The sequence below is a fragment of the Gracilinanus agilis genome, chromosome 2 (genome assembly GCF_016433145.1).
Source record: "Gracilinanus agilis isolate LMUSP501 chromosome 2, AgileGrace, whole genome shotgun sequence".
In the NCBI taxonomy this organism is placed as follows: Eukaryota; Metazoa; Chordata; class Mammalia; order Didelphimorphia; family Didelphidae; genus Gracilinanus; species Gracilinanus agilis.
Window position 1 is genome coordinate 172,897,369 of NC_058131.1, and position 13,470 is coordinate 172,910,838.

The 13,470-nt window shown below is 36.6% G+C and overlaps 1 protein-coding gene across 1 annotated transcript in view; it reads right to left on the reverse strand.

The window, feature by feature from the left end:
• KCNU1 (potassium calcium-activated channel subfamily U member 1) overlaps window positions 1-13,470 on the reverse strand; it is a 274,056-nt gene that overhangs the window by 253,407 nt on the left and 7,179 nt on the right. Inside the window, exon 3 of the mRNA XM_044659543.1 lies at window positions 1,997-2,116. Within this exon, the coding sequence (XP_044515478.1) occupies window positions 1,997-2,116 (120 nt within the window). The remainder of the gene's footprint in view (window positions 1-1,996; window positions 2,117-13,470) is intronic.

A 13,470-nucleotide genomic window follows, 5' to 3' on the forward strand; every position in this document is an offset into this window, starting at 1 on the left:
GGGGAAGTCACTTAAGTTCCCTCAAAAGGCGGATGATAACAGCATCTACTTCTCAACAGTTGTTGTGAGGATCACATATGGTAATATTTGTAAAGTTCTTAACACAGTGCCTGGTAAACAGTAGGTGCTTATTCCCTTCTACTTCCGCTTTCCCCTATGTGAAGATCTCCCAAGGTAAACAATCCCACTTTTAAAAAGTTCTAATGTTTTGGAATTTCTTCCTTAAAAGATATTTCCTTGTAGGAGGGTCATTGGGGGATTATATGTACATAATCATATGTTGTTTGGTTATTTCAGATGTGTCCAATCCTTTGTGACCATATCTGGGATTTTTTTTGGCAAAGATACTGGAATGTTTGCTATCTACTTTTCCAGCTTATTTTACAGATGTAAAAATGGAGGCAAACAGGATCAAGGGTTTTTTCCCAGGGTGATATATATAGAAGTGTCTAAGGCCAAATTTGATCTCAGGAAGATGAGTCTTCTCCAAGACTGGCACTTTATCCACTTTGATAACTGTAAGCAAATAGGTACAGAATAAATAAAATTAATCTTAGACGGGAAAAGTCAAATAGCTGAGAGGATCAGAAAAAGCCTTCTGCAAAAGGTGACATTTGAATTGAGACTCGAAGGAAGCTAGGGAAACTAAGCAATGGAGGTGTGAAAGATCATTTCAGTTAGGTGGTATAGCTAATGTAAAGAAATGGAAAAAGGAAATGAAGTTTTGTTCATAACATCAAGCAGGCCAGAATGACTGGAGATAATAATATGTAAGAAGACAAAAAGTATATTTAGAGGTCAAGTTTTGAAGGGATTTTGAAGGGGGAGAAGGAGAAAGGAAAGAACAATGAAAGGAAAATAATTTGCTAGGACTCACAAAGCCAATATCTGTTAAAGATGGAAATTGAAACCAGTTCTTCTTTACTCTAAAGCTAGTTCTCTAACTCTTTGTCCACTTCATTATAAATCATCATTTCATATTCTTCTGTTTCAACAATGGTGAAAACCACTTCCCTGAAACTTCCACCCATTGCTTCTAGATCTTGTCTCTGGGAGAATAAATTTAAATCCTGTTTTACATGGTAAAGACAGTCACTATGGCTCTCCCTCTATCTATCTGGTTCTAGATAAAACATCCCCATTTCTCCAGGGCAAATATTTTCCTCCTGGATTTGAAAATCGTCATTTTCTTGCGTGTCCTCCTTTGAATTTTAATATACCTTCTTAACTGTGGTGCTCAGAACCAAATTGTACTCCACTGCATATTGTCAGTACCTTCCAAGTTTGGTACTGTGGAACAAAACTTCCTTTGTCCCATGCTAAGTCTAGCTTTGCATAGATAGACATGCTACCTTCTTTCTTAGGATATTCAAAATAATCCTATCAATTTTCACTTCTTTTCTATATGTTTAGGAACTGCCCACTCAATAAGTTACTTTCAAACTATTCCTAGGATTTATGTCAAACTCTTTGGTTGGTAGGTTGCTGAACATAATTGTGACCTTTTTAAAGGTGAGATTAATTTTCTTAATGAGGGCTATATTTCTAATTTCTGGCACCTGACTCATTTTCAATAATCCCTGAAAGATCAATAGTAGAACCTCAATNTTCACATAAAACATAGTTCAATATTCCCCACAACACATGATGATTCCTAACTGTTTCTGCCACTTTTGAGTTGACTCTGAATCATTATTTTTGATTATTTGTTGGGGAATTTGGAGAGTGAGGTAATGTCTCATCCTATTCCACTATCTTCCTTCAATGCACCTAAAAACCTCTTTTGAAATCAGATACTATGACACTTAAACAATGAAGAGATAGTATAGAGCATACAGGTCAAAAAAGGCTTTGTTAAAGATGATATGGCAGGTTAGCAGTTTGATACTTCTTATTGGATGCTTTGTTAGCTTTGGAAAATTGACCATAATTTCTTTGATTATCTTAACATTGGGTCTTCTCTCCCCCAAGCAAGTAATAACTAGAGTCTACTTACCAGTAAACGACCCACAAAGGTCTGCCCTGAGATCAACATGTCGATACGCTCATGAAAGATCACATGAAATTTGTACATCTTCGAACGACTGATTTTTAATCTATTCGATGGTGACAGCCACTAGGGACAAGAGAAATCCATGAGAGAAAGTAAATGCTGGCTCTCAGAGAAAATAGACTCTCCTCTGCAGGTGGAGCTACGTGAGTTAAGGTCTTTCAATCAAGGTCTTTGCTCTCACTGAAGTTATCTGCCCACCTCTTTACAGATTCTTATAAATCCCTCTGCTCCACGATACATTTGTATTGATGAAGACTCAGCTTTAAAGTTTGCCAAGAGCTTTACAAATATCATCTTCTTTATCCTCAGAACAACTTTAGAAGGTAGTAACTTAATAATCCCCACTTTAGACATGTGTGGACCGAGACAGGCAGAAGTTAAGAGACCCTTTCCCTGGGTCACATAATTTATGAGTGTGGAAAGCATGATCTGAACTTGGGTCTTCCCAATGACCTCTCCAGCACCTTCTCCACTGTGTCACTTGATTCTGGAGGTGTGGAATTGAGGAGTGCTCACTGAGAGAAGAGAAGGGTGAACTTTGCCTGGCAGTTACTCTTGACCTCTGGAAAATGAGTTAGTTTCACAAAGCAGAGGAATTTCAGTTAACGTGTCTTTCTGATCTATAATAATGACTCTTTGGGATCATGGTTCTTTGATCTCTTTGTTGCTACCAAATTTGATCCGTGCCCTATATCTATATCCATTCCCATGGCCTTGCAAATAATGGATACTCAATGATACATTTGTCAATTTTGCCAGTCCTACACTTACAGTAGGAATCCCTTTTACGTGCTCTTCAAGTGGTCATTGAGTCCCTTTGCAGGCAGCTAAGTGGCATAGTAGATAGAACACTGGTCCTAGAGTCAAGAAGACCTAAGATCAAATACAGCCTCAAATACTTATAAGCTGCACAACCTTGGGGAAGTCACTTAAGTTCCCTCAAAAGGCGGATGATAACAGCATCTACTTCTCAACAGTTGTTGTGAGGATCACATATGGTAATATTTGTAAAGTTCTTAACACAGTGCCTGGTAAACAGTAGGTGCTTATTCCCTTCTACTTCCGCTTTCCCCTATGTGAAGATCTCCCAAGGTAAACAATCCCACTTTTAAAAAGTTCTAATGTTTTGGAATTTCTTCCTTAAAAGATATTTCCTTGTAGGAGGGTCATTGGGGGATTATATGTACATAATCATATGTTGTTTGGTTATTTCAGATGTGTCCAATCCTTTGTGACCATATCTGGGATTTTTTTTGGCAAAGATACTGGAATGTTTGCTATCTACTTTTCCAGCTTATTTTACAGATGTAAAAATGGAGGCAAACAGGATCAAGGGTTTTTTCCCAGGGTGATATATATAGAAGTGTCTAAGGCCAAATTTGATCTCAGGAAGATGAGTCTTCTCCAAGACTGGCACTTTATCCACTTTGATAACTGTAAGCAAATAGGTACAGAATAAATAAAATTAATCTTAGACGGGAAAAGTCAAATAGCTGAGAGGATCAGAAAAAGCCTTCTGCAAAAGGTGACATTTGAATTGAGACTCGAAGGAAGCTAGGGAAACTAAGCAATGGAGGTGTGAAAGATCATTTCAGTTAGGTGGTATAGCTAATGTAAAGAAATGGAAAAAGGAAATGAAGTTTTGTTCATAACATCAAGCAGGCCAGAATGACTGGAGATAATAATATGTAAGAAGACAAAAAGTATATTTAGAGGTCAAGTTTTGAAGGGATTTTGAAGGGGGAGAAGGAGAAAGGAAAGAACAATGAAAGGAAAATAATTTGCTAGGACTCACAAAGCCAATATCTGTTAAAGATGGAAATTGAAACCAGTTCTTCTTTACTCTAAAGCTAGTTCTCTAACTCTTTGTCCACTTCATTATAAATCATCATTTCATATTCTTCTGTTTCAACAATGGTGAAAACCACTTCCCTGAAACTTCCACCCATTGCTTCTAGATCTTGTCTCTGGGAGAATAAATTTAAATCCTGTTTTACATGGTAAAGACAGTCACTATGGCTCTCCCTCTATCTATCTGGTTCTAGATAAAACATCCCCATTTCTCCAGGGCAAATATTTTCCTCCTGGATTTGAAAATCGTCATTTTCTTGCGTGTCCTCCTTTGAATTTTAATATACCTTCTTAACTGTGGTGCTCAGAACCAAATTGTACTCCACTGCATATTGTCAGTACCTTCCAAGTTTGGTACTGTGGAACAAAACTTCCTTTGTCCCATGCTAAGTCTAGCTTTGCATAGATAGACATGCTACCTTCTTTCTTAGGATATTCAAAATAATCCTATCAATTTTCACTTCTTTTCTATATGTTTAGGAACTGCCCACTCAATAAGTTACTTTCAAACTATTCCTAGGATTTATGTCAAACTCTTTGGTTGGTAGGTTGCTGAACATAATTGTGACCTTTTTAAAGGTGAGATTAATTTTCTTAATGAGGGCTATATTTCTAATTTCTGGCACCTGACTCATTTTCAATAATCCCTGAAAGATCAATAGTAGAACCTCAATAATTATATATATATATATATATATATATATATATATATATATATATATGGATTCTTTCAGCATTCTGGGAGATAACTCAATTGAGCCAAGAAACTTTAACTCATTTAAAGCCATGAGTTGTTTTCTTAGTCTCTTCTGTTTTTAGCTAAACTTTCCTCTTAAATATTTTTGTTCCTAACTACATTCTCCTTGGAAGACTCTATTTCATTCAAAAGATTAAAGTTGTCTGTACTCCTATGCTTTCATCTTTATCTTGACTTATTTCTGTCTTTATACTTATCTTGTCATCTTTCCTACCAGTCTATGACAAAAAAAGATGTTTCTCTCTTCTACAAATGACATCTCTACTTACTCTTGTACTCCTCTACTTATAACTCCTAAGTTATTGTGTTCTATTAAATTTCCTATTTCTTTTCCATTTTTTATCTCAAGTCTACTGCCTTTCTAACTTTAGAATACTAGCATCTGACATTTTTTAATATCCTGTCCCTCTTTCTTGAAATTATATTCTTTTTTCAGTTAATAGTAGGTTTTCTTCTTTGTCGTATCACCATTCTCCTCCCCCCCACCCCGACTCAAGTATCTCTTGAAATCCTTTACTTAATCTTCAAAGTGATCTTTCTAAAGTCCAAGTTTGACCATTTCACCCACTTATTTAATCAATTTAAGTTGCTCCACCTTTCCTTCAGGATTAAATATGAAATCTTCTGTTTGTTTTTTAAAGTTCCTCTGTAGGCTCATCCCTTCTTACTTTTCCAATATTCTTATGCTTTAATCCTCAAACTTAGTTCATAATCCTTCCCTTCTCCGTTAACTTTATGATCTAGTGACACTGGCCTCCTTATTTTTTTCCCTTTTAGATATTTAATCATCCAATACTTGGCATTTTCACTTTCTGTTCCCCATAACTGAAATTATCTACCTCATCCTTGCCTCCTAAGCTTCCTGACTTCAAGTTTAACCTAAAATTCTACCTTTTGTAAGAAGCCTTTCTGAAATTGGTTTAATGCCAGTGTCTTCTCTCTTTATTATCTCCACTCTATCTTGTTTGTACTTAGTTTTTTCCATATTTTCTCCTTTATCATACTATAAGTTGCTTGAGACCAGAATCTTTTTTGCTTTTCTTTGTATCATTTGCACTTAGCAAAATGCCTGAATTTTATTAGATACTTGATGCAGATGTTATGAGTGAGAGACAAAGACTGATGCAGGCGCTAATGTTTAGTACAAAACAATGTAATAACTCACACTAATGATTCTCAGAGCAAGAATGAGTATGAATGGGTGAACTGCTTTAAGACTTTACTCGGGGAAAATGGCAAAGATTTGCCATGTAATTAAAATTTTATTTTATGTATTTTTTTCTGCCTTTACTTTTTTGTGTTGTCAATCATATATACCAAAATTGTATATACTTTGAGTTTGAGTAACATGAAGTTATACCATACTGCAGATTTTGAACACAGAAATGCTTTTCTTTTGGGAAAAGGGAGTAGCATGATTTTAAAGACTTTTCATGTGGAAGAGGATTTGTCCTACTTGTTTATAAAGAGAAGAACAAAGAGTAAAGGTCAGAAATTGCAGAGAAGCTTATTTGAACTAGACATAAGTTGGGGAAGACGTTCTAAAACTTAGAGTTTTCTTAAAATGGGGCTGGCTAGGTTGTGGAATGGGTAAAGTGTCAAGACTGAAGTCAGGAAAACTTGAGTTCAAACTCTGTCTCAGACACTTATTATCTGTTACCTCAGGCAAGTCCTTGTTTGCTTCAGTTTCCTCATCTTTAGATAAGGGAAGGACACTGTAAACAACTCCAGAATTTTTGCCAAGTAAATCTAAAATGGGGCCATAAAGATGCCACTGCAATGAATGAACAACAACAAAGGTGTGTGTAGGTGGGGAGGGGTACTTTCCAAAACTTAGAGATTTCCAAAAATGTAGGGAGCTGTCTTGTAAAATAACAGGTTCCCTCTCCATGGAGCTATTCAAAGAAAGCCTTGATTATCACTCCTCAAGGGATATTTTAAAAAGATAATCCTGATTAAAACAACTCTGAGGTACCACCTCACAACTAGCAGATTGGCCAATATGACAGTAAAAGAAAATAATAAATTTGTGTTGGAGTGGGTATGTCAAAATTGAGCCACTATTGCATTGCTAATAGAGTTGTGAATTAATGCAGTCAATACGCAATTATGTGCAAAGGGCTTTAAAAGAATGAACACCCTTTAGCACTACTAGGTTTGTATCCCAGAGAGACAATAAGAAAAAATACTTGTACAAAAATTTACATAGCTAACCCTTTTGTGGTGGCAAAAAGTTGGAAAATGAGGGGGTGTCCCTCGATTGGAGAATGGCTGTAAGGGTGTAAGGATTTGGAGGGTTTCTATATGAACTGAGAGAATCTCAGTGAACTGATGCCGAGTGAAATGAGAAGAACCAGGAGAACATTGTACACAGAAAATGAAATATTGCGGAACAATCCGATATAATGGACTTTGCTACTCATGGCAAAGCAATAAGCCAGGACACTCCTGAAGGACTTATGGGAAAGAATGTTAACCACATTTAGAGAAATAACTATAGGAGTAGAAATGCAAAAGCAAAACATATGACATCACTTATCACATGTATATATGGGTATGTGTTTTGGGGTTTAGGGCAAAAATGAGTAATATGGAAATAGATATCAAGTGATAGCATTTGTACAACCCAGTAAAATTGTGTTTTGGCTCTGGGAGCAAGGAGGGAAGAGGAGAAGGAAAGAAAATGAATTATGTAAGTGTGGAAAATTATTAAAAAATAAAAATTATTAAAAAATAAAAAAAGTTAATCCTGGAAAGACAGAGCCAGGATGATGGAAGAGAGGGTAAGGCATAAAATAACATTTAAATATGAATTCTGGATTGGCAGAACCAACAGAGAAATGGGGTAAGGGAATTTTCCACCTCAGACAACTTAGAAAGTTGGTAAGAAAGGTCTCTTTCAATGGGGTGAGAAGGGAACACAGTCTAGGCTAGTGATGGGCAAACTACATCCACCGGACCAGATGTGGCCCCCTGAAATGTTCTATCCAGCTGCAGGACATTATTCCTAATCTGACAAATACAATGAGTAGGATATAATACAATGAAACTTCGAAAGAGTTGTCTTAGAAACAGACTGACGGATGAACATTTCCTTTCCTTTGGCCCCGTCTTTAAAAATTTGCCCATCACTGGTTTAAACTATAAATATCCTTTTTATGTAACATGATTCTATAAACTATCATATGGAAAAGGGATTAGATGTATTCTGTTTGTCAGCAGAGGGCAGACTAAAAACAAGGTTTGTCATTTCAAATAAGTCATATTTTAACTGAAAATAAAGAGAAACTTTATCACTCAGGTGAAATTTCTCTCTCCCAGGTTGCCAATATTCTCTTAATTACTGAATCTAATGGCTCTGACTCCTAGTCTTTTTGCAACATTTTTCCTATTGGCTATACTCCTCTTCTTCTTTCTCTCTTTGAAATTTTGCAAAACTGATCTCCACTTAGTTCTCTTATTTTTTTTTTAATCTTTAGTCTCCCTAACTAAGTTATAAGCCATATTTGGTGCATTATCTGTGAATATACCCTATGACTTTGGCATGGAATCTTATCTTTTCTCCTTATGTTCTCTCTCTTGTTCTTAGCTTCTATGCATTCAATGTAATTTCAATCCCAAGGACTACTAGTTCTCTATACCCTTACCTACTTTCTTCCTGAGATTCAATTCTGTATCACTACTGCATGCTCAGCATAAAGAGTGTCAAATGCATTGCCCATTGGCTTCATGTAGCTCACAACCCTCCAGAATTTAGCTCATAGCAGATGAATATGTAATTGTGAAATATTTAACAGAATAAATAAAAATGCTGTAAGACATAGATAATATTACATTTTAAAACTATCTATATGTAGCCCACAGGGCTAAATATGTGTATATATATATATATGTATATATATATATATATATGTGTGTGTGTGTGTGTGTGTGTGTGTGTGTGTGTGTGTGTATGTGTGTATGGATTAGTGTCCCTCTGTTTAAGGGTATATATATATATATATATATATATCAGTGATTCACAAAGTGGGTGCAACCGCCCCCTGGTGGGTGCTGCAGTGATCCTGGTAGGAGGTGATGGCCACAGGTGTGTTTATCTTTCCTATTAATTGCTATTAAAATTAAAAAATTAATTTCCAGGGGGCTAAGTAATATTTTTTCTGGAAAGGGGGCGGTAGGCCAAAAAAATCTGGGAACCACTGATGTATATCATCATGGCTATATATCACTCTCTTGATCAACCAGACTTCTGAGTTTCTTTGGAGGTCACCACAATGTTTCTGGTCACTCTGGTTCACATCCAGAGTTATCATTAAATCTTCTCTTTCCTTTCCTCCCTTCCCCATCTCCAATCAACCAATTTTATGTCATCACATTGATTTCATATACACAGTGATCTCATATTTGCCTCCTTTCTATTCCTCAGGAGCCATCATGTTCAGACCTTCCCCATCTCTCACTTGGATTATTACAACAGACTTTTTTCTTCAGTCTTCCATATATACTTTACACAGCTAACAAAGTGATCTCACTTGAGGAGAGTCTGACCATGTCATTCTACTGGTCAATACCCTTCCCCGGCTCCCTGTTAGCTCCAGGATCAAAATATGCCCTTCTGTGTGACATTTATTGGAATCCATAATTTGATTCTAGCCAGCTTTCCCTTACTTATTATATGTTGTTACTCTCCTCCACACACTTTATATTCTAAAGAAATGGTCCTACTTGCTATTCCCAGAACATATTGAACCGATATCTGAATATATTCATTATTCACCTCTGTTTCTTAGAATCTCAAGACATTTCCTTATTTTCCTGCATCCTAGTATTTAAACTCACTTTCCCCAATGATGTGTACTTCTTTTGAATATATTTTGTATATATTTACTTTGTAAATATTGCACATGCTATCTCCCCCTATAGAATGTGAGCTCCTTGAGGTCAGCCACTGTTATTTTTTTGTCTTTGAATAACCAACAGTTGAAGGTGCTAGATGACCCACAGGACAGAGTGCTGAGTCTGGAGTCAAAAAGACCCGAGTCAAAGCTGGTCTCAGACACTCACTAGTTGTGTGACCCTAGACAAGTCATTTAACCTCTGTTTGCCTCAATCCACTGGGGGAAGAAATGGCAAACCACTCCATTGTCTTTGCTAAGAAAACCTCACAGACAGTGTTGGTGTGCTTAAGTTCATGGAGTCAAGAAGAATTGGACCCAACTGAAAAATGGCCAACTAGTATTTGGCAAAAATTTGACATAAAGCACTATGTTCAATAAAAGTTTGTTTATTGATGGTTCAGTTTCCCTCACTTCACTTAAGAATCCACATATGTAGGGGCAGTGGGGTGGCTCAGAGGATTGAGAGCCAGGCCTCTGGAATGTCATAGGTTCAAATCTGGCCTCAGACACTTCCCAGCTGTGTGACCCTGGGCAAGTCACTAAACTCCCATTGCCTAGCCTTTACCATTCTTCTGCCTTGGAACCAATACATAGTATTGATTCTAAGATGGAAGGTAAGGGTTAAAAAAATAGAAGCCACCTTTGTGCCACCTCTTATGGGAAGCCTTTCATGATTTCAACCCTTATAATTTCTTTCTTCCTCCCACTTAACTTATATCTCTAGCTCTGTCTTTGTCTCTCTTTATCCCTATATCTTTATTTTTTCTCTCTAATTTCTATCTCTATGTCATCTATCTATATCTATATATAACCAAAGTGTATGTGTTTATGTACATATGTTTATATTTTTATATATACATATATGTGTGGGGAGGAGCCTTTAAGGATCTAATATGTACTGCTTTCATTTTATTTTTGTATCTCTGGTTCCTAGCATCCTACCTTCCACGTAATAGTCCTTAATGTTTAATAATTTCTCAAAATTTAGGATTGAGTATCTGTCCTTCAAAAGTAAAACTGACATAAAATGAAACTTAAAATTTAGTTTTAGCTGAGCTATTAGGAATAATGGTCCTTCACTGATAAAACTTCATCATTATGGTCATCATAATATGCCATCTCTTTTAGTCTTTGGGCCTTTGTCTAAAATGGTTTGGTAAGGCTATGAAAAAAGTATGCATTCACTGTTTTTATGTTCATATGTGTGTTTGTCTAAGCAGCTATAGGGTGGAAAGATCACCAAACAGAAGCCAGCAGACTTTGCTTCTACACTTTCTGTAATTATAATTTGCTTTATGACTTTGGGCATGTCACAGCCACTTATCTGGCTTCATGTTCTTCATCTATGAAATGAACATTTGGGACAAAATATTTTCCAAGGTTCCTTCCAGTTTTTTAACAATGTTTGATGCCTGATGTGAAGCAGGCCTTTGTTGTATAAGCTTAATATCTCCATGTTATCATGCCGTGTTTTGAAGGAAAATACTAAATTTGGGAGTGATCAAGAAATGAGCTGAAAGGTCACATGATGATAAATGAACTGATAACTATTTACTTAAAATTGTTTTAGGTAGATGCTTCTCAGGAACTAAGACTTTTCTATTTTTCCCAGTGTCTAGCTCACAAATGTAGATACAGTTGTAGGTGCTTAATAAATAGGTACATAATGAAAGAATCAGTGAAAAGGTGATGATCTACTCCTCTCAGTTTTTCTCTGGAAGTAAAATTTACAATAGGTACATAAAAAGCATTAGAAGCATACGAAACCTTTATGTACATTATTTTATTTAGCTTTTGTAGCATTGTCAAGTAGATATTATTCTATATGAGTTATTTTCTAGCAGATGAGGAAACTGAATCTCATAGAGGAGCAATACCAGTGAGCACAATAGGTAGGAAATACATGACTTTATGACCAAGGTATTTTTTTTCAATTATATGACTCTTCATCTTAATTAGATAAACCTCCTGCCTTATTCAAACTTAGATTTTATCAGGGTGAAATAAAACCTATACAAATATGCAATGTTATACAATTAAATTAAAAATAAGTATAGGGGGTAGCTGAGTAGCTCAGTGGATTGAGAGCCAGGTCTAGAGATGGGAGGTTCTGGTTCAAATCTGGCCTCAGCCACTTCCCAGCTGTGTGACCCTGGGCAAGTCACTTGCCCCCCATTGCCTACCCTTACCACTCTTCTACCTTGGAGCCAATACACAGTATTGACTCCAAGATGGAAAGTAAAGGCTTAAAAAATAAGTATAATACAGATTAGAATATATTAAGAGCTAAGACAGGTCCAAGTGTTATGTAAGGCCAGAGGAACAACAGCAATAAATAATAATAATCATATCTGACATTTATATGGTGCTTACTCTATGTCAGGTATTGTGCTAAGCACTTTGCAAATATCTTTTTTTCTCACGCTTGATTCTCACAACAACACTGTGAGGTAGGTGCTATTATCATCTGTATTTCATAGCTAAAGAAACTTAGACAGATAGAGGATAGAACTTGTTCTCAGGACTACAAAGTATTAAGTGCCTTTGTCAGATCTGAACTCGGGCCTTCCTGACTCCAGGAATAATGAGCTATCCATTGTGCCAGCTAAATTCCTTTAAGAAAGGAATGATAATTTTTTACTGGACAGATTGGTAATAATTTCTTGGAGTTTTGAGAAATGTTTGTGATTTCCAAAAAGAAGGGATGAAGGGAGGGAGGGAGCAGGCCAGAAATAAGGGGAAATGGCAAAAGAAGACAAGATAAGCTTTAGACACATGAAGAAGGGCGAGAAGTCCAATTTGCTCAATGTAGAATGGGTAATTGGAGTAATCGATAGAAAAGAAGATGAAAAAGCATTGAGAAGCTTAAATGCCAGGCTAAGCAGTTTGTGCTTTCTTCAGAGGATTTTAGGGAAAAAATGGAAGCATTTTGATTAGAGGGGCAACATGATCAGATCAGATCAGGGAAACAGAAAAATGTGGTAGATGCTATTAGGAAGGCAGGCTCAGAGGGAGAAGAGACTGAAGGTAGGAACATATTAGGAGCCATTGCTGTATGTGACTGGGTAGCCAATGCCAGCCATGGGTCTCTCTATAGGATTATAGCCATGGGAACAGAAAGGCTGTAGCCGGGTGGCACAGTGGACAGAGTGCCAGACCTGGAGTCAAGAAGACTCTTCTTCCTGACTTCAAATGTGGCCTCACACTCTTATTAGCTGGAGGTCCGGGCAAGTCACTTAATACTGTTGATGTCAGTTTCCTTATCTGTAAAATGAGCTGGAGAAGGAAATGACCAGCCACCGCAGGATTTTTGCCAAGAAAACCCCAAATAAGGGCACGAAGAATTGGACATCACTGATAGAAAAAAATGACTAATATGGATGAAAGAGTTGTTACAAAAACAGAATTTGTGGAACTGATTGCATCAGGTGAAGGGGAAGAGTCAAAAACACAGGTGAGATTTTCTAGCCTGGTTGACTGGGGAAGGATAGTATCAGTGACAGTAACAGAGAAATCAGAAGGACTGAATGTATAGAGGAAAACCCTGAGGGTTTCTAATTCGGACAGAATGTTTGATATGCCAACTTGTAGATCCAGGTGAAAAAGTTAGTTGGAAATCAGAGACATGAATCTGGTGTCCAGATTTAAGTAGAATTGATTCTATGTGGATGACTCTCAAATCTATGTCATTAAAAGTAAATCAGTCATCAGGCATTTATTTATCAAGTGCCTATTCTGTGTCAGGAACTATGAAAGAAAATGAATAAAAGAATCCCTTCTCACAAGCAGTTCACATTCTAATAGGAGAGGTAATAATTTAATTTTTTTTTTAATTTTTTAAACCCTTAACTTCTGTGTATTGACTTATAGGTGGAAGAGTGGTAAGGGTGGGCAATGGGGGTCAAGTGACT